At 37.2% G+C, this 20,373-nt stretch overlaps 1 protein-coding gene across 4 annotated transcripts; it reads left to right on the top strand.

Annotated features, from left to right (window-relative positions):
* On the top strand, positions 1-19,847 carry LOC131430941 (uncharacterized). 4 transcript variants are annotated; one of them, XM_058596245.1, is made up of 8 exons: positions 1-125; positions 9,314-9,466; positions 9,528-12,913; positions 16,816-17,246; positions 17,335-18,206; positions 18,262-18,459; positions 19,298-19,441; positions 19,505-19,847. In XM_058596245.1, the coding sequence occupies exons 2-8, from the start codon at positions 9,392-9,394 to the stop codon at positions 19,682-19,684; spliced, it is 5,286 nt and encodes a 1,761-aa protein (XP_058452228.1). In that variant the 5' UTR covers positions 1-125; positions 9,314-9,391; the 3' UTR covers positions 19,685-19,847. The 4 variants fall into 4 exon arrangements, with proteins under 4 accessions (XP_058452228.1, XP_058452226.1, XP_058452227.1 ...); XM_058596243.1 differs by lacking the exon at positions 1-125 and adding an exon at positions 137-635; XM_058596244.1 differs by lacking the exon at positions 1-125 and adding an exon at positions 673-4,693.
* The last annotated feature ends 526 nt before the right edge of the window (positions 19,848-20,373 follow it).

Raw genomic sequence — 20,373 nt, 5'->3', positions numbered from 1 at the left:
TATCACCGTAAAGACAGCTCAACACGCATGGATACCGATACAGGGCTGAAGATCGTCCCGGGTTTTAGTTTCTCGACAACATTCTAGATGTACAGATCGCGCTTCTCGATTTCGCAGTTTCGCTAGTGAGTGAAGATAATCTTAAACCACTACTATTAAAAGTCAGACTCAGTCGGTTATGCGGTGGGGAAAGTCGTTCAGTCATATTTTCAGCAGCTGAAACTGTACTCAATTGCAACGTTCAACTAAGATTAATTATCGAAAAGTGAAGTGTGCAATAAAGGGACGAATAAGTTGGAATCAAATCGTCACTTCCTGCTGGATTCCAGAGTTTAGTGATTTATATGAACTCTGCTCATTGCCTCAGTTTAGTATCGCCATTCATAGATGGGCTAAAATCGCAAATTCGGCTGCAGTTGCGAGAAGTAGTAAGACCGAACAGCTGCTACGCTAGGGACATCGCGAATGATTCATGTGTTATAAAAATATGTTTATTGTTCAATTTAAAATTACTCGTGCAGATGATTGTATCGACGAAGAAAGCACTTCCAACCTCGATCAAGCGTAATTGTTTTTCTTCCCATCGTGACGAAGATCGTGTGCTCGCGCATACAATTTTATAAACTGCAAATGGTGTGAGTTCGACAATTTTATACACGCACCAAACTAGTGATTTCTGCTCCATATAATTTAACAACGTCAGTTTTAGCGATATTAAATGATAAATACATCTATACACAAAAACCAAACAACGGCTGAATTTAGAAAAGATCGTATAGATATGGACATATTTTAGATACGTCTATAAAATACGTCATGCATCTTTTGTTAAAGTGAAACGTAACTTACGAACCATCCTTGCCACCTTGGTTTGGCAGAAATGTGAATATGCACGTTTAGAACATGTGGTGCGGCAAACGAGTCGTGTAAACGAAATATTTGCTTTATGTTACTATTCATATCCGAGAACCATGAGAAGCATTTGACCCGCGTGCAAATTTGCCGGCGGTATCAATCAAATAAACAAACTTTGATTAATTAGGGCATATTATTAGTGTCTAGCATGAATCGAGTGTGACGATGGAAATAGATTACGTAGTTAGACCCAGAATTTCACACCGTTTGTCGGAACAACTTTAGGCACTTTCATTTTATAACTTTCATATAATATTGATTTTTCATTGTTTCGATTATGGTGATTTAACTTTGTGGTCATTAGCTTCCAGTGTTCTAGAAAAAAAACTTTCCGACCATAGGGTAACAGAGGTATTTTGGCCACTTCATATATTTTGGCCCACCTAACAAACTTTATGGATTTAACTAAAGTTAAGTAACCCATGTTGCATCAATTTCAAGCTACTCACATTAAATTATCTATTGCGGAAGGGGTTTTCAAAAATATTACAACATTTGATGGATATTTTTAGAAAGTGGGCTAAAATCAAATAAATCCTAAAGTGGACCAAAATACGTCGTCCCTATATGTGGGATTGGCAGGCTGGATTTAAGGCGTAGATTAAAGGCTTATAATCCGTCATGCTTATCTCCATCTAAATCAGATTATTTGAGTAAAATTATCTTAAATTATGGCAGACCCTGTCAGCTTGGAGAAGTCGTACTTATTGTGACACCAGATTTTTTGATGAATTATTCGCTTTACAATCAACAGATTATGCAGCAATCGGAGTAAATACTTCAGCTAAGAAGCGGTTGCATCGCAAAATTTGAGCAAAAACTTATTTTCCATTAACTAGTGTAAATACGTCTTTCTAATTTATGTGTATATTAAAAATCGATGAAACTCCCAAGTCGATAGTTTTCGACATCTCAGGCTCTGGAAACCGAAAACCTAAAGTGGTATAACCAAAATTTACGTATGCATCATCTAATCAGCTTCAAAACAATTTTCGAAGATGTACTTATTTTGAGTTGTGTTTTTAAGATTCGTACCTATTTTGAGGCGATCCGTATATGACGGTAGAAAATTTTATCACTCATCATTCCATGAGAACTTATGAACTCATTTAACCTTTCATATGCGTCTAGATGATTTTAGCGTCGTCACTTTATATGTTCGTCGAGTACGCAAAATGCCTGTATGTATGTAACATTTTTGTCTAAAGACCTATGGATAATTCTTGGATTTTATCTTTATCCAACTTCCGGTTCTGGAATTATAATTAAATTTAAAAAATGAATAGGTATTTTTCAGAAAGGATCATGTAAAGAGCAGTAATTTTCATGAAATTGAACTTAAAAACTCTTCATAATTGCTTTGAGAACTACTCCAATGCATAGGTATTAACGCGTATTATGGTCTCATACAAAACATCTGAACTATATCTGGATTCTACTTCCGGTTGAGTGCTCAAACCTTCACAACGTTGTTCAGAGCGACGAATATTTTATTTCAATTTATGAATCATGTTTATTGCTGGTCATTAGAACTGACTTTGGCTACACCGGCCCCCAGATTCTGTTTTCGGAAGTATCGAATGTAGTTAGTATATGCTCCAGAATTGAACTCACTAACTTTTTCACTGTTTTGATTTTCACAGAATAAGGTTAAAATGAAAAATTTTATGCGAATCCGACTTCCGTTTCGTGGATTACAGATTGATAAGTGCTTAACGTTTTAAACCTATGCTAAGAGCAACGAAGCAGAAAACGTTACACAGAATTCTAAATTGGGCTCAAAACTGGTCCAATTTGTAAGTTATGTAGTTTACCATCAAACGAACCGACTTCGACTATACCGGTCCCCGGACTCCAGTTGCGGAAGAACCGGAAAAGATGGTCAAAATCACCAATATGAAACTCACTGGGATATAGACTGTGTTGACTGTGTAGACATTTACCAACAGAGTTTCCGTTCACACAGAATTATCTGTAATGTACTGATTTGTATACGTCCTTGAAGATTTCATGCAGGATACCAATTTAATATATGTATATGGCCAAAACTACTTACAGAATTGTGCCTACTTCTCATCCTCCAACGAAATACAAAATCGAACCCACGTTTTGTTACAATATTTACTTTCTTTTGGCCTGCCGCCACTTAATTTCGCGTGAAAATTACCAGCACATTCAAAAATAGCCTTGATGACAACAAATTCAATTAATAATTAACTTTTTGAACATTCCATGCGGAAGACTAACTAAAAGGAATAACATAAATATTACAATTATGTATATACCAAAAACCAAAAATCGGTTTCACGTGCCTGAGAAGTTATTATCAACGTAATTTGGGGGGTATTTTACATAACATAGTGTTTGTACCGATAGTAAATAGTTCGCACAGTTCAATATACGTGGTACTAGTGCCTCACGAAAATTTATTTTTTGAAGAATTTACTTATAGTGTCATGTCTGTTAGTCTGTGGTATTATGGTCCCGTGCAAAACTCCTGAACATTATTTGGATCCGACTGCGGTCCCAAAATTATACGATAATTGCTTGAAATTTCAAGCACGATGCAAAAATTGTAAATAATCTTCTCAATTTGACTAAAAACTAATTTGTTGGTCATGTTAGTTGATGACATACGAACCGACTTCGACTATACCGGTTCTAGCATTTATTTTCCGGAAATTTCCCAAAAACAAGAACTCACTTCGTTTTCTCAGATATGGCTTAACCGATTTGAAAACTGTCATTCTTATCAAATCAACACCTTGTTATTGAACTGTTCTTGTGAAGCAAGATTTTAGTATTTTCGTTAACTTTCATGGAAAATCGGAAAATTTGCATACTCCCAAGAGATATTCAATTAACAATACTGATTTCTTGATAAATGTAAATCGATAGTGCAATGCTGAATTGTCGACATTTGTGACACGCGAATAGCATTTCTAACAAGAGTTTGAATTGGAGGAAATTCTTCTCCAACGTGCGCTTGATGCTAAAATTAGCTTCAATCAAGTTCGACGATCCATCCAACAACTTCCGAGAGTTGCTGCGTGAGTCATGTTTGTCGTCAGCATTTTCTCGTCACCACTTTTTCTCGTTTTCGTCACAAGATTTTCCCAAGACCAGTGCCACAAACAGATACACTCACGAATGTACTTAAAATACAGCTATATTTATAAAAAGCGTTTTCGAAAAATCACAATATTTGTCTACGGCCGCAGGAATCAGTGAATTTTCCGCCTGCCGACAGAGCGGATACGCGATTTCGCAGCTTGGGCGATAGTTAGAAGTGGTGATGAATTTTCTGTTGAGATTGCTTCTGTTGAACACTGTCTAGAATCCAGTTATGATGCGTGATTTTCATGTTTGCTGGTTGAATACTGACATGGGAAATGATGTGTGAAGACGATCGTGAGAAGGTGAGGAAATCTAAATTTTCTTGCACAAACAGTAAAGCGCGGTTTTCAAAAGTGGAATTGCTTTGTCTGGAATCGATGGTGCGCCGCGAGCATTAATAAGTGTGGCATTTCTAAAAATGTACTGCAAATCTTTGTTCAAGAGGTGAGATTCGAGCGTGCGTGTGGTGCGCGACTGTGAAAGGTTGGCATAATGCACAGCCTACGCAAATCGAGTGGATAAGTGCAACGGATGTGAATTTAGGAAGCTTAATTTCACGAATGCCCGAAACAACGAAATTCAAATAAGTGTGATCTGTCCCGAACGAAAACTGCTGAGAGTTCGGTCAATCGTTAAATGTTTGAACATAAGGCGAATAGAAGTGAGCATTCTAATAATATTGGTAATTATTCAATTTATTCATGCCGATCAGATTATATGGAAAAAAATTATTGTTTTTATTTCAATCAAAAGGGCGTAATGTTGGTCTTTAACGTAATGTTGGTCTTAAACAAAATTATAAAATCAGGAACGTAAATTTGGGTTGGTGATTCTGTTGATGTGGGAAAATGTACTAACTGATTTGTTGCTAATGGATCAAAATAAAAAGAAAAACCTATTTTTTTATATCGTTTATTTATACCCGGCTTTAACCTAATTTTGGTATTACGCCGGGTGAAAAACCTATTCTATATCCTCTTAGTGGTGCGATAATGCTTTTCTCTCGTTATTAACACAGTCTCATTGAAGCATTTTTGCTTTATTTTATTAGGATAATTTATTACACAAATCTGTGCTCATTTTTGGTACAAATTCATTCAGATTGATTTGGATAGCTCACAAAAGTATGCTTCAGGGCTTACGTTACGTATTCGGCAATAGAAAAAAAAAACTATTTCTAGGTTACGTAACCTGTACGATTACACCTCTGGAACCGGAAAAGACTACAATTTGATCTTCGAACTCGATCCACAATCCAATATTAGTATCGATCGTGCCCAAAGTGATAGAAATCGATTCATCCATATCCGAGAAAATTTAGCGTTAATGAGTTTTGTCGTTTACGTAAGTAACAGACATTTGATCTTCGAACATGATCCATCTCTCAATCTCTAGGCTTGTTAAAATCGGTTCAGCCACCGGGAAAGGAAAAGCGAAAAATAGGCGTTAAATCGTTTACTCCGCTTATACCATTATATCTAGATCTAAAATATTAAAATAGAAGTGTCATCAATTTGAACTTCAAACCTGATCAATGACACAGGTGTTTTGTCGATTATTTCACTTATACCATTATATATTCGGAACCAGAAGTTATAGCCATTTGATCTTCGATCTTCATCAATTATCCAGTAGTAGTGTTCAAACGAGCCTAATTTTGTTGAAATCAGTTTAGCCATATCTGAGGGAACTCAGCGGTAAAAAACAACGAGTTTGGTCGGATACGTCATTTACACCATTATATCTCCGGAACCAGAAATTACAGGCATTTGATCTTCAAACTTAATCAATGAGTGTTCGGTTACCGGCACCCTTCTATTTTAAAATCATTACTTCTCACTTAGTGCACATTATGCGGACATCGATACATCAATGGAAAGCTAAAGTCCCTAGCAAACAACTGATTAAAAAACTAAGTTGATTTAATCGAAGAAAAATTTAGTAAAGTGATAAATTTTGGCCATTTCAAAAAAGGTGTTCGGTTACCGGCACCCCAAGAAATTTCACTAAAAATGGAAAAAATATAAGTAAAGACTGCAGTTTCTTTTTAGAAGCGTTTTGGACAAAAGTCTTAATTGTTCGATGGAGACTTCGCCTTGGCTCTCTTGGTCTATGATTTGTAAGGCGGAGCCTTTGGTGTTGATTCAGCCGGTCTTCCACGTTTTTTCTTAGCCCTAGCCTTTTCCATCTGCCCTATGAGCAGCTAGGTGTTTGGCTAAAACTTTCACTTGCTTTGTCTCGACAGCAGCCTGCATATCACTGACAATTTTTCACGATTTGTCGAAAAAAATGGAGGGCCGGTAACCGAACACCTTGGGGTGCCGGTAACCGAAATCGGTAGACATTTTGAATCTGACAAAACAAATAATAAAATTTGTTTTAAACGCAGCAATAAGTACAAGCGTCTGTTGGCTTCGATATTCGGCACAAAAAGAACGTGGTTACACACACACATGACATTTGTCGAAATGACGCTGTCTGGTTTCTGTCAAAAGTTACGGTGGGTGCCGGTAACCGAACATCTTCCCCTAGGTTTCAAATGAAATTGATCTTGTTGAAATCGATCCAGCCATCTCCAAGAAATTGAGCGGTAAGAAACTGGCGTTGTGTCGGTTACGTAGGAGATACCATTATAGTATCTCCGGAATCAGAAGTCGCTGCTATTTGATCTTCGAACTTGATTAATGACTCAATAGTGGCTTTCAAACGAGCCTAAGCTCGTTAAAATCGGTTCAACTATTTCCCAGAAAAGTGAGTAATAAGAAAAGTGCACACACATACATACATATACACAGACATTTTTCGATCTCGTCGAGCTGAGTCAAATGGTATATAAAATTATAGGATGCCGGAGCACCGATTAAAAGTCGGTTATTCCAGCAGTTCTATTACCTTTCTATAGAGAAAGGCAAAAAGCTGGAGATCGAAGTTCTTATTTATGTTCCCTACAACGAATTAGTGCTATATTGTACTATCTATTCCCTGAATCAGCTACTAACATTAAAAAAAAAGAATGGTTAATGTGCTAATTATTTCAAATTTAATGCAGAAAGTTGTTAGAAGGGCTGGGGTCCAATAGGAGATTGATAGTACCTGTTGCCTCTACTCGGACATGACTAGTCTAGAGGCCGTGTGAAATACGGCGGCGAAAATAAAAATAGCCCAGAATAGATCCACTGGTTACTGCTTCCATGTTGTAAAAGGTCCCAATTGCAGGAATTTCTTTTTTGGTTAAGATTTTTCATTGTTTCATATCTCGAGATTTTTTTGCATTTATTTTATAGAATGGTTATACAATCACTGTAAAACCCGGCTTTTGAAACGAGGCCCAGAGGGCCGTGTTTTATATACCATTCGACTCAATTCGTCGAGTACGGAAAATGTCTGTTTGTGTATGTGCATTTTTGTGTAACATTTTAATGCACTAACTTTTCCGATTGTCTGTTATCGATACATGGTTTTGGTTGAACACAGTAGCTGATTAAAAACTAATACCTTGTTTAGCTTGAATTTCATATACACAAACATAGTCAATTTTTCTTCCATTTTATTGGCTGTTTGAAACAATTCAACACCACCGATCATCCATTTTCCTCCTGGTACGTAATAATAGTATGGAAATTTTAAATAATCGAGGCGCGTCTGAATCGCTGATAACCTTCGTATAGTGACTCATGAATAAAACGGTTTGCTTAAATCATAATCAGTCGTTTCTACTTTAGAAGCTATTTTCAATTAGAAAGGTTTTTGGAAGGCCTGGTTTATCGGCCTAGGCCTAGTGTTCAACAATTTTCTTCTACCCTATGTTTAGTACTTGTGAATTCATTTTCAGAAAATATACACGTTGAGTCCGGTACAAACAAAGTTGTGCGCGAATACTACCATTGCTGAAATTTATAACAAATATCCTCCTCCCGTTACACTTGTGGAGTGCAACTACGGCATCACGTGACAAGTTTAGCACTATTTCATCTGTTGAGTTCTGGAGTGTGTTCTACCAAGATAAATCATGATCGTTTATTTATTCGGCTAGCACTATCAGCAAAGACGAATCAATAGACGATAATACGATAAGAGAAGCAATTACCCTCTAACGTTTTTACATAAGTATCTTATATAATGCTGAGTCGGTTTTTATAGCTAATAAGATCTTGAACCATGTCAAACAAATCAATAGAGAAAAACGTCTTATGATCCCATGGAAAATCACAAGTACGTGCACTTCCTTTTCACGGAGATGGTTGCTGCTATTTTCACGAACTTAAGACTTTCATAGAGTTTTATCCGGTTTAATGTTTCGGAAAACTTTGATTTCAGCCTGATCTGACTTCCGATTCCAGAATGATGGGATAATGAGTGTAAAATATAGTCCATGAGCGTTGAATATTTTGTACCGTCATCTAAAATGACTCTCCAAAGCTGTTATCAGTTATTATGTTAAAAACCTGTTTTATTCTCCCGGAGAGTAATAATGCCATTCTCATTATTGCGAAAATTTTGGTTTAGAAGTTTTTTTTTAATTTTGCATCGTCAAAATTGGATTTGTTATCTTAGAGAAAACTGAATGCATAGATGTATAAGAACTGATGCAAGTTATTTTCACAGTGATTATCCGTTGGCTATATATAAATATACTCTACTCAAGTGAAAAGTAGAAATGAATGACTGGTGTGTACTGGTATGGTTTTCGATGTTTCGAGCACTGGTCTTACTAGCCAGTTGTCTTATGCTCAAGCCCCGACCTGGTTGGATTCTTAGTGTCAATAGGATCATAGTAATAGCCATGCGATGATTCTGTACGCTATGCATCGACTGTGAAGTTTGTTGGAACAGATTGATCAAAATCCACAAAAGGAATGTAATGCCAAGGCTTTGCTTGCACTCAGTCACGTACCCAGAGGCAATCTTCAGCAACATTATTTTTTTATCTTTGGGCCCCTCCCGAAACGAAATTCTGAGTACGGGCCTGCTTGCACTCAATTTGTTCTGGAACTGTCGCTAAATGGTGGCGCGTATGTACTGAATGAATAAGATTTGAGTTCTATTTCTGGAGAATTTTTAACCTCTCTTAGACTACAGAATACTTTGGGTACTAAAGTTCCCGGGCGTTGTTATTTCTCCAAATTACTGTAAAGTAGTGAAAAGGTTCCGCTTTTTATGCTCTATGATTGAGTTTTTGGGTCTCAATTATTAGGTTAATAATTACAAGCAATGAATTTGTAAAAAATAATCTTATTGAATTCTTTTTCCGTTTTATGTATAACTGCCTGTTGCTTTCCAGTACACGCCATGATAAACCAGTAATATCATTAGGTAATTTGAATAATGACATCTCTAAGGAAAGTCTTCTCGGCATAATATGAACCAATCCGATGGCGAAAAATCTCTAAGTAACGAAAGAAAGAAAAGTTTCAACCGGAAACGGATTTTGATAGTAAGTTGAGAAATGATATACTGTAGGAACTTTGCTTTATTATATTTTTTTTTATTTTTAGAACAAAAATGTTCCAGATTCTCGATCGTCAGTTTCAGGTAGTGGTGGATTACAATCTTTTTTCCGGTGGTTTCGACGAGATGACGTACGCATCCAAAAGGAAGTTTCCGAAATCCAAACTAAATGGCAACAAGTGCAACCAGAAGCTTCTAGTAGTGGTGTGACAAAAACGTCAACAGGATCTATTGATCGAGAAAAGGGTTCTTTCGATACGATAAGTCAAAATCAGAGCACGGGAACTCACAGTACGTCGCCAAGCCCTGGTCCAGTAATAGATTATAACAGCCTATCAAAAAGCTCAAGTTGTGATAGCATTTTAAGTACAGCAACAGACGGATTTGCATTTGTACAACCTACCTGCTACGAACCTATTGGGACACAAACTGAACGCGTGATCAATCCGGGACCGTATACCGATAGCTATAAACGGCGTGTTGCACAATGTGATCGTATGCGGGAACAGGATACCAAACATGAATTGACTTTGCGAAAGAAATACAATCTCTTTTCTAGTTTGCAAGCAACAGGTGTACTGAACAATAAAGACGTTACACTTACCAGAAAACAACAAAGCCCTCAGTACACGGATCTAAGTTTACCGACTACGACTAAAGAAATTCCACGAAACGTGCATGATAACGATAAAGATGAATTAGTAGGTGCTGCAACCAGAAAACATCGACGGACAGTCAGTGATAGCTCAAAGGACAAAAAAGCTGGTGCCTATGTTCATGTTAAAGGCAAACGTCGTGCGCCACAGCCACCTCCATCGATTTCAAGTGATAATTCAAACACTCTGACGAAACCAGCTAGCAGTGGTTTTTATACCAATTCAAAGTGCGGAACATTATCTCCCTCGTCTACGTTATCGAGGAAAAAGAGACCAGCTCCGTTGCCACCAATGTCTTCAAACTCATCATTCTTAAATGAAGCCATTTCCAATACCAGTTTATTAGACGATAAAGAAATTCGAGCTATAATCGAAGGGACGTCAATACCGAAAACGCCTGATCCCGTTATGCATAATAGAACGACTCCACTTCCGGGAATATCTGAAGAAAGAACCCCGGGAGGCTTAACGGAAGAGCAGAAGCAACAGTTGATCGATAATATCCGAAGGGTTCAAGCTCCACCAGCAACTGTAGGCTCTTTGTCAACAAGCAAATCAGCATCAACGTTTATGCTCACCAATAACGATGTCATGAAACTGGAAGAAATTTTCACGTCCACCAACGGGACACGATCACCAATTCATGATTACTTATATGCGGAAGCGATTGGTGGTGTAAGTAAACCAGCATCTCCTATTTCACCGAGACCGTGGTACAAGCGACCAATTTCCGGTGTTAAACATCAGGAAAGTTCACTTCCTTTCAAAAAAGACATAATTTTGAAAACCATTGACAAACGGAAATCAAGAAACAAGGACAGCAATGATCTCCCGGAGGTTGGATATTGCAGGAATTCAATAATAGACCCTACGCACAGCCATGGTAGTGGTCCAAGATTCAATTTGTTTTCAAAAATAATTGAAAAATCTGACGATATAAAACGACGGGAAAAGGATAGCGAAAAGCGTAAATCAGGCTTCGGTATACCAAGTATAAGTGAACTTGATCGAGAAGCAGCGGAAATAATAAATAAGGAAAATGCTTCTAAAGCAGTAGATTTCCCAAACGAGAACAATATTTATTTTTCAGCTCCAGAACAATTAGTCAAAAGGAGTCAATCATTTGCAAAACGATCCGAGTGCGACACGATTGATCCGACCGATCAACCAAAGTCAGCAAAGGCATTAATATCAAAATTCGAAGCAAACTCAGCTAACATTAGCAAAGTCATATTAAATACTTCGTTTATTCCCAGTAAGGATTATTTTGGAGCAGATAAACAAAAGATTTCATCGACAGTAACTCAAGAACAAATAACTTCTAACGTCTCTGAACAACGTGATACCGACAAAACAACCGATGACAAGTATATTCTTGGTTTGTGGTCATGTCCGTACTGCACCCTAGAAAATCCCAATTGGAGGATAATTTGTGAAGCATGTGAACGTATTAAGCCTTATGATAAACTTAGCATATTGGAGGAACCGCCTTTAAGACCAAATTATCCGCTTAAAAAACCTATATCTGACATTAAAACAACTTATCGACAACCTTCGACTGACGAATGGGACAAAAAGACTGAACGCGTGCTCAAGTACTTCATGCCTAAAACTAACCCATCAGGGTGCACTAGTACGACAGGTATGTTAGACTCATCAAAAAAATCATTCGGACAAGCCAAAATGCTTGCTTCGCCAAAAATGGGGGTAAAGAGCCTAATTAGTCGGGTTTCTTTTGAAAAACAGAACGGTATTAAAAACGATAATGGAAGTACAGACATCGAAAACTCTAAAAACAAGTTTGATGATGAAAAACTAAAAGAAAATAGAACTGAGACAGCATCCGTCAGCTCAGTAGATCAATCACGGTCGGTTTTCGTAGATATAGATGAAGTACGTAGTGCAAGAATAGCTAGATTTAGCACACATCTCGAGGAGGAAGTCAGCAATGAAAGATCGACAACAAATTTCAATGTTAAACAAGTGCAAAATATGGACGAAGAAGCACTGGAAATGGAAAAACTGAAATTGCGGGAAATGATACGTACGATGAATGCTAAAGCATTAGCCGACAAATATCCTGTCCTTCAAAAACCACCCGTTAGTAATCACCAACCAAAACGAGATTCGCCGTTGGTACAACGAAAAAATGGGTTTATATCTTCTATTCCTGTTTGTACTAAGAGTCCCAAATCTTTGCGAAAATCTAGTCCAACAGCAATTCAAAGAAATTTACCAACAACCGAACATTCACCGGTTGTAGCTGAACCTTATAAGTTAGGAGCAGTTAAGAAAACTTTTCTCAAGAAACCGGACGAACTTAAGCCAAAATTAAAATCAAACGAATCAAAAATTATTAATCAAGAAATAAATAATTTGCTGCAACCTTTAAAAGTCGCAGAAACAATTGCTTCACTTAATGATTCCACTATGGTGCTGAATAACGATGCAAAATGTCCGCTAGTTGAAGCAGCTGTAAATTTATCCGATCATCAAAATGAAAAAGTCCGCCAAATATCAAATCAACTTCGTTCTGCTCAAGGTGTGAAAAACTTTAGGAATACTCTCAAAAATAACAGTACGTCATTGAACAGAACCAGTACCATCGCAATCAATAAATTATTGAGAAACCTCGAGATGGCCATTGGAGAAGGAGCTCATGATCGAGCAGCCAAGCTAGCAATGGATCTTGCAAAAATGAAGGTATCTCTTACCGTTACGCGGCAGAGTTCGAATGATTCCGACACTGGTTCATCAAGCAGTTTAACTGATATTAGGTAAGCTCAATCAAATTTTTCATGCGAGTCTGTATGTCTGTTTTCTATGCCACTACATTATCTACTTTTGTCTCCGGTCTCTACGTTGATGAAAACTGATTCGAACTTCAATTTAATAAATATACTTTTTGAAGTCTAGAAATGTACAAGAGATTGTCAAAGATTTCATGTACAAATCCACTTTAGTTCAGCTCATGTTAATTATTACTCAGCGTCGATATGTTTGGGATATATTGGATGTAACACGTTTTTCTTTTCAATAATTATGCAAACACTGAAAAACACTGGAAATGTTCAGTTGAAAATCTATATATCATTCATGTGTAATTCATACATAATCTAGTAGCATAGATATTTCTTATTGATTTGTATGTCGTTTTCGCTTGGTGCCAAACCTAACGCAATTTCCACGCTAGCTGCTGTCAAACCGTTTGTTTGAAGCTTTGAAGCAACCCATACACAACCTGACAGAAATGAGCCTGTTTCATATGTGTTCCACTGAGTTCAGGAAGGCGCTAGTGTACCTAAACAATACGGGTGCAATGAATCACGAAACAAAAAGTTTACAAGAGAAACCAATACTTCATTACGTTATTTACGGTCACTGTGTATGCGTCCAGCAATATATTTAAAAGGAGCGTAATTTTCATATTGTGACTTACGCAAGAACTCCTGAGTGAAATGAAAATATTGAGATTTTTTCTAACAGCGCTGCATAGCAATAAACTCATCAATAACACACGTCATAAATCTCCAAACATGCGTATTTTGTATCTTTCTATCTTTTAATTCACTCTGCCCAACGTTTTCTCTTTGGTCTAAAAAGATAACTATTAATAGTAATTGATAGAGTTAGAAATGAAGTGTTTTTTGAAATTTGGTGTGTGACTAAAGAGTACCTAACATATTTAGTCGTATCCATGAAAACGCAAGGAATTAGTAGCCATTTGTAGGAGTATTTGTTATCATTGGATGATCATCTAACGACTCGCATAAAGATAAGGGAACCATAGATTTAATCTAGGTTTTCAAATTAGTAGTATTGTTCTTCAAGATTCAATAGAATACATTACTTCACGTTCATTGTTAGTTTAAATGTGATGAACTACTTTTAAACTTTCTATTAATGAAAAGAGAAAAATTATACTTATACTAAACCATAGTAACTTATCATCATAATTACTGTATTAATGTCAAGAAATGCTAGCGAAATTTATTTAACTTATTTAAATATGAAAATTTAAACCGCAGGTACGTTATTTCCAAATATTATTCTATATACGACGCCATTGTGGAACCAGAGAACCAAAACTTTTACTTATATTCTCGATGTATGGGAGCTGTCAAGTTGTCCACGGGTTGGTTTGAAGCTAGTTTCGAACCTAGTTTTAACGTTGTTGAACTGAAAATCGAGTCAGGTTCGAACCTGGTTCATGTAAGGGTGTACACTTTCATCAGTGTAAGTTAATTCGATGTGAATCGAAAGTACATACCCTGAGGCATAACTAAGCCATCATTATGGTGAATATTGCCCCAAGAAGCGTTTTCACGAATGTTATCTGCTTTTTTTGTTGGTTTTGGGTGTAAACGCTATTGAAATTCTGTTTTTAAGCTAAGTCCATACCTTTTTTTAATATTTTATGAGTAAGACCATCGCCTTTCACGCCGCTTATTTTTCGAACCCGAAAGGCTGAAGGATTGCAAGGAACAACTTAAGTGTTAAGTTGATTCAGAGATCAGCCTAATCAGATTTCGGAACGTGAAACAACAAAATGCAGTCGAGATAGGCTTCCGTAGGTATTACGAGACTTTTATGCGTTATTAGGTATTCCGTAGAATATGGCCTAAAAAAGTGTAGAGCTCTTTTTTGGTCGGAACTTTACATGGCAACTTATAAAGAAAAAGCTAAATTTTCTGAAATCCTCGATCCACCAATCTGTGTGTATCTGTCAGAGAAATTTATCAAATTGCTAGCTGCCACTACAATGAGGACATGACCTCTTGCTATGAACCGAATTGCAGTGCGTTTTCAAGAATTATAATATACAAAACTAACTATTGATTCATATTTGATAACATTCAGAAACTTGATGAAAAAGTGACCAATATTTCAAAACTTTCGATCTAAATATATGACACGTCCGAAAAAAGTCGAAGAAATCGTGTGCAGAAACTTTGAAATGGAATAAATAACAAGGCGGGCACAACAGTATCGAACTATTTTTATATTGTATCAGGCGTACAACTTCGCTTTCGCCGTTTTTTTTCCAAAATTAAAACCTTTATTGCAAAAAAGTGCTTACAGATGTATTATTCAAAGTATTATCCGTCGCTAGCGACAACTTTCTTCCATCTTTTCGGCAATTTTCGGATCCCGGTTCGAAAAAAGGAGTCCTCTTTCAACGCTATCCATGGCAATCCATTTTTCCAACTCTTCGAAGGATTGAAAATGTTGATCTGCCAAGCCGTATGCCATCGAACGGAATAAGTGGAAGTCAGAAGGAGCGACATCTGGGGAATACGGCGGGTGGGGCAAGACTTCCCATTTCAGTGTTTCCAGGTACTTATGGTCAACACTTTTGCGACGTGAGGCCGAGCATTGTCGTGTTGGAGGATGACTTTGTCATGTCGCTCTTGATATTGTGGCCGCTTATCTTTTAGCGCACGATTAAGGCGCATCAGTTGCGTTCGGTAGCGATCTCCTGTGATGATTTCACGCGGTTTCAAAAGTTCGTAGTAAATCACACCGAGCTGATCCCACCTAATACAAATCATAATGGCTCCGTGAATATTCGGTTTTGCCTTCGACGAAGTAGCATGCCCGGACTTTCCCCATGATTTTCTGCGTTTAGGATTATCGTATCGAACCCACTTTCTATCACCGGTTACGATTCGATGTAAAAACCCCTTACGATTTTGTCTTTGAAGCAGTTGCTCACATACAAATAGACGGCGCTCGATGTTCCTCGGTTTCAACTTGCACGGCACCCAGTTTCCTTCTTTCTGAATCATGTCCAGGGCCTTGAAACGTTTTGAAATGGCTTGCTGACTCACTCCCAACGATTCGGCAAGCTCTTCTTGGGTTTGGCACGAATCTTCATCAAGCAATGCTTCTAGTTGTTCATCTTTGAAGGTTTTTTCTCTTCCACCACCATGTTTGTCTTCGACATCGAAATCACCATTTTTAAAACGTTGATACCACTTCCGACATGTTCTTTTACTCAGAGCAGCATCACCGTAAGTTTCTGAGAGCATTCGATGTGCTTCAGCTGCATTTTTTCGAATTGTACCAGAAAAGTAAAACTTCCTACAAATGGCGAGAATTGGCCTATAAACATACATTTTCGAGCGTGAGTAATAAGAAAACAAGAACAACTGTCACTGAAACGGCGATGACAATTCGTTAGGCACTGTACACACTCACCTTAAAGGCATTATCATCTATGTATTTTGACCAGCCTCAGCCGGTACAGCCACCTATCGGAAAACGGCGGAAGCAAAGTTGTACACCTGATATTTGCGATTTGATTATGAATTCTTATTCCGAAAAATTCGAAAAAATGTAAAATTTAATTTGAAAAAATGTCATTGAAGCTTCTGTAAAGTATTACTGTTAATTTTATAGCTGTTCAGTAATAACATTTAAAGCTTTCTGAACATATAGTTTGTTTAATTGGGTAGGGATGAGTTGTCAAACCTTTTGACCAATGTTGCAAAACAGCTTTTTAGGAACCCATAGCTAAATTTCCATCCGATGAAAGCTGGAAAATGCAAAACCTAACATTTTTCACAAAGATTTGATTAAAGGTGAAGGGCGAACGTTATATTTCACGATTTGTAGTTCATTGTTTTCTTTATTCTAAAAATAACTATTACAATGTTTTGTTTTAACTTTTTTACAGCATTACCATATTCATAAATGACAAAAACAGTCAAAAGGGTCCTTTAAAAGTCAGTGTCTCGACTACTATGACCATCGCGCAACTGAAAGACAAAATTTGCCGGGACTTTGGAATACCTGTTAACGTTCAACGATGGATGCATGCCGATCAGCCATTATCCAATGAACAGAAAACGCTTTCCGATTATGGCATGTGTGAGAATGACCGTGTTTTATTTCTTTATATAGTAAGCGAGATTGCAAAACATACGAAGTCATCTTCCGAAGACATTCTTGGAATCCAGGTAAAAGATGAAGACAAAAGTGGATCAAAACTAACTGTACAACCTCAGTTTAGTCAAGCAGAATCAAAAATTTTAACTGTATCCGATTCCGATGGGGAATGTTCGGATACACAAAATGAGTATCAAATTGATGATGGGTCTAGTTTTGGTAAGTGTTTAAAAGTATTCGCTGTTCAGATCGTTACTTGCTGTTCAGATCATTACTTACATTACAATTACTTGATCATGTATTTTAGGAGCAATGGCCCTGCCGACTATCGTTGAAGATAGAACATCTCAACAGGATATTAAAAATGGCTGGACTTGTCCACTATGTACTCTTATAAATCCACCGAATCGTCCCGGGTGTGGAGCGTGTTCCGAGGCTAGACCAACTACGTATATGCTTACTTCTCGCAATTGTATGTCAAGTAGCACAGTTGCGTTACCGAAACCAATAAGTGTGCAAATGAGAAACGTTTCCAAAGAGCAACGAAACGATCTAAACCGTGTGTCAAGTAATCGTAAATCTTCTGAGGTTTTCAATATTTTCTTAGACGAAAAAAATTCATCGGAATCACATAAAAAAACGAATCAACAATCGAGCACTACGGAATTATTGACGACCAGACATATTCAGATACCAGAACAAAAGAACATTGTAATGACCGCCTTCACTAGTCCAAATATCACGCGGAACAAATATCGAGGAGTAGATAATTTCAATCCTAATTCGTATAATGTTGGTCCAACTAGTACCTCTAAAACAGATGGTGCTGTAATCACTACCGCCAGTCCTATTGTCAGAGCAGTGTTACTCAAAAACGGTGCTAATAAACCGGTCAAATTTGGAAGAAATGGTTTAGTGATACCTGATGATGATCGTGATGTCACTAACCACTACATGGAATTAGTTAACCTCGATGCAGCAGATCTTATCGCCAACGTAGATCCTTTCGAGTGCCCCATATGCTTCGAATATTTCAAAGAATACGAAGGAATCGTATTACGTGATTGTTTACATTCATTTTGTAAGGAATGTTTGGTTAATACTATCAACTACAGTGAGGAACCGGAAATTAGATGCCCATTTATGAATGATACATACAGCTGTGAAAGTGTTGTGCAGGTACCAGGATCAAGTGCCTTGTGTAGTGTATAGTATAGCTCATTTTATGTTCCAGCAACGGGAAATCAAAGCTTTGGTGTCCAAAGAAATGTACGAAGTTCATTTAGCGAAATCTATTCGTCAGGCTGAGAGTAAACTTAACAATACATTTCATTGCAAGACACCGAACTGCCGCGGTTGGTGCATTTATGAAGATAACGTCAATCAATTTAAATGCCCTGTCTGCACAATTGTAAATTGTCTTACATGCAGGGTAGGTATTTTATGTGTCTTGTCTTGTGTCGAGCTTGCGACATTATTATAAGTACTTAGTATTGTTAATCATTCAACAATACGTTAATCCAATTGGTATGCATATTGTCAATCCAATCCATTCTTCGTCATATTTTCGAATTACGAGTATAGTCAATAATTATGTTTTGTGTAAAGGTTTATATTTACCCTAGAGTGCCTTTATCCAGAGTGATGACAGCTGTTCGTTTGGAATGACAGCTTCCAGTTCCAAACGAGCAAACGACCTGTCAATTACAATGTGAAGCTAACGACACTGCCAACATTTCGGATGGGAAAATGTCACTCTGATTATAGGCACTCTAATTCTGCATTTCGATCGAATGTAAAAAAATTCATTCTGCATTTCAAACGAGCGATGTGTTTATATGGAAAACTCGAACACGATCGAAAAGCGGAATGAAAAAATTTGTTGGAAATATTTCGATTCCGAATTTCCATTGTACGCAAAGTCGCAAGTTGCATCGAAGAACCTCTATAGCCAAATTGCTACTTGGGGATCAATTTGCCAAATAATAGTTCAAATTCTTACACACACTGAAATCTCTACATGAATTTCTGTTCTCTGTGGATTTGGGCTGACGCGTCTATGAATTTCTTTAAATTTTCTATTATCTTGATATTGAATGCATTACATATAATTTTAAAAAGGTCTTATGAGAGGACTAAAATTAGCACACATAATCCATAATAATTGGTATGATTATATTGAAATTGGTTGTAATTTCAGTAAGTGATGTTAGGGCATTAAAATTCTTACTACATTAGAAAAGCTTTTTCTCACTGAAATCGTGTTTCAGGCGATACACGACGGACTTGACTGTAAGCAGTATCAAGATCGAATGAAGAGTGACTGTGATACGAACATCGAAGCGAAACGAACCAAAGACATGTTGCAAGAAATGGTAGAAAAAGGAGATGCACTGAAGTGTCCTACGTGTCAGGTATGAGACAGTTTGAAATATCAGTTAATCTGAAGGGTATTCATTTGCGAATTTATTATTCAGGTAGTAATGATGAAAAAGTGGGGATGTGACTGGTTGAAATGCAGCATGTGTAAAACGGAAATCTGTTGGGTAACACGTGGACCGCGCTGGGGTCCTGGCGGTAAAGGAGATACTAGTGGAGGTTGTCGTTGTGGAGTTGATGGAAAAAAGTGCCATGTAGATTGCAACTACTGCCATTAGCAAGTTAGAAATGACTTGCATTGTATTAAAAGTAATATAAACCAAAGATAGTGTTTCCATAATCTTCTATATAAGGTGAAACACACGATCGCTGCTCTATAATGTGTGTATAATGAGTAAGAAAAATACACTGTATGAATTGATCAGAAGGAATTCTATGAGTGTCAGCAGATATTATATCCCAATGCCTAATGCATTAAGCTCTCTTATATGTAAGAACTTGGTACACTTGACAATTAGTCCCGACTCACCAAAAAATATCCAATACGAAACATCTTCAATGTTTACACCCAGCATTTGAGCTGCACCAATTTTACTAGTAACATTTGTACGAAATTATCTTTCGCTGTATATCGTTGTCCTTACCTTAAACTATAAAGCAAGTAATCATAGAGGCCGCACTGCGCTATAGTGGTATATGGGTTGATTGGGATTCCCACATTGACAATCATGGCAAATTAGAGAAAATAATCTGAAGTTTGCTGATCACGATATTGGTTGCGAGATTACGCAGAACGTGAATTGTTTTTCACTAGAATGATTTGATTAACTAGCCAAAAATTTCTATCTACTTTACGCTTCGGCATCGACTCGTCAATGTTTATGTTTATGTTGAATTGTTATGCCACTGAGCAGCTCAACACAAACTACTAAGCAGACGTAAAGTTTCTTGTATTTAGATGTTACAC

This window comes from Malaya genurostris, chromosome 2, assembly GCF_030247185.1.
Source record: "Malaya genurostris strain Urasoe2022 chromosome 2, Malgen_1.1, whole genome shotgun sequence".
In the NCBI taxonomy this organism is placed as follows: domain Eukaryota; kingdom Metazoa; phylum Arthropoda; class Insecta; order Diptera; family Culicidae; genus Malaya; species Malaya genurostris.
This window is presented reverse-complemented; position numbering and strand designations above follow the sequence as displayed.

What these genes read in the sequence shown, in the direction of transcription:
- LOC131430941 (XM_058596245.1), top strand. Translation starts at nt 9,392, where the DNA reads ATGAACCAATCCGATGGCGAAAAATCTCTAAGTAACGAAAGAAAGAAA. An exon ending in GCTGTGAAAGTGTTGTGCAG is followed by an intron (nt 18,207 to 18,261) that starts GTACCAGGATCA and finishes TTTATGTTCCAG; the next exon opens with CAACGGGAAATCAAAGCTTT. An exon ending in TGAAGTGTCCTACGTGTCAG is followed by an intron (nt 19,442 to 19,504) that starts GTATGAGACAGT and finishes TTTATTATTCAG; the next exon opens with GTAGTAATGATGAAAAAGTG.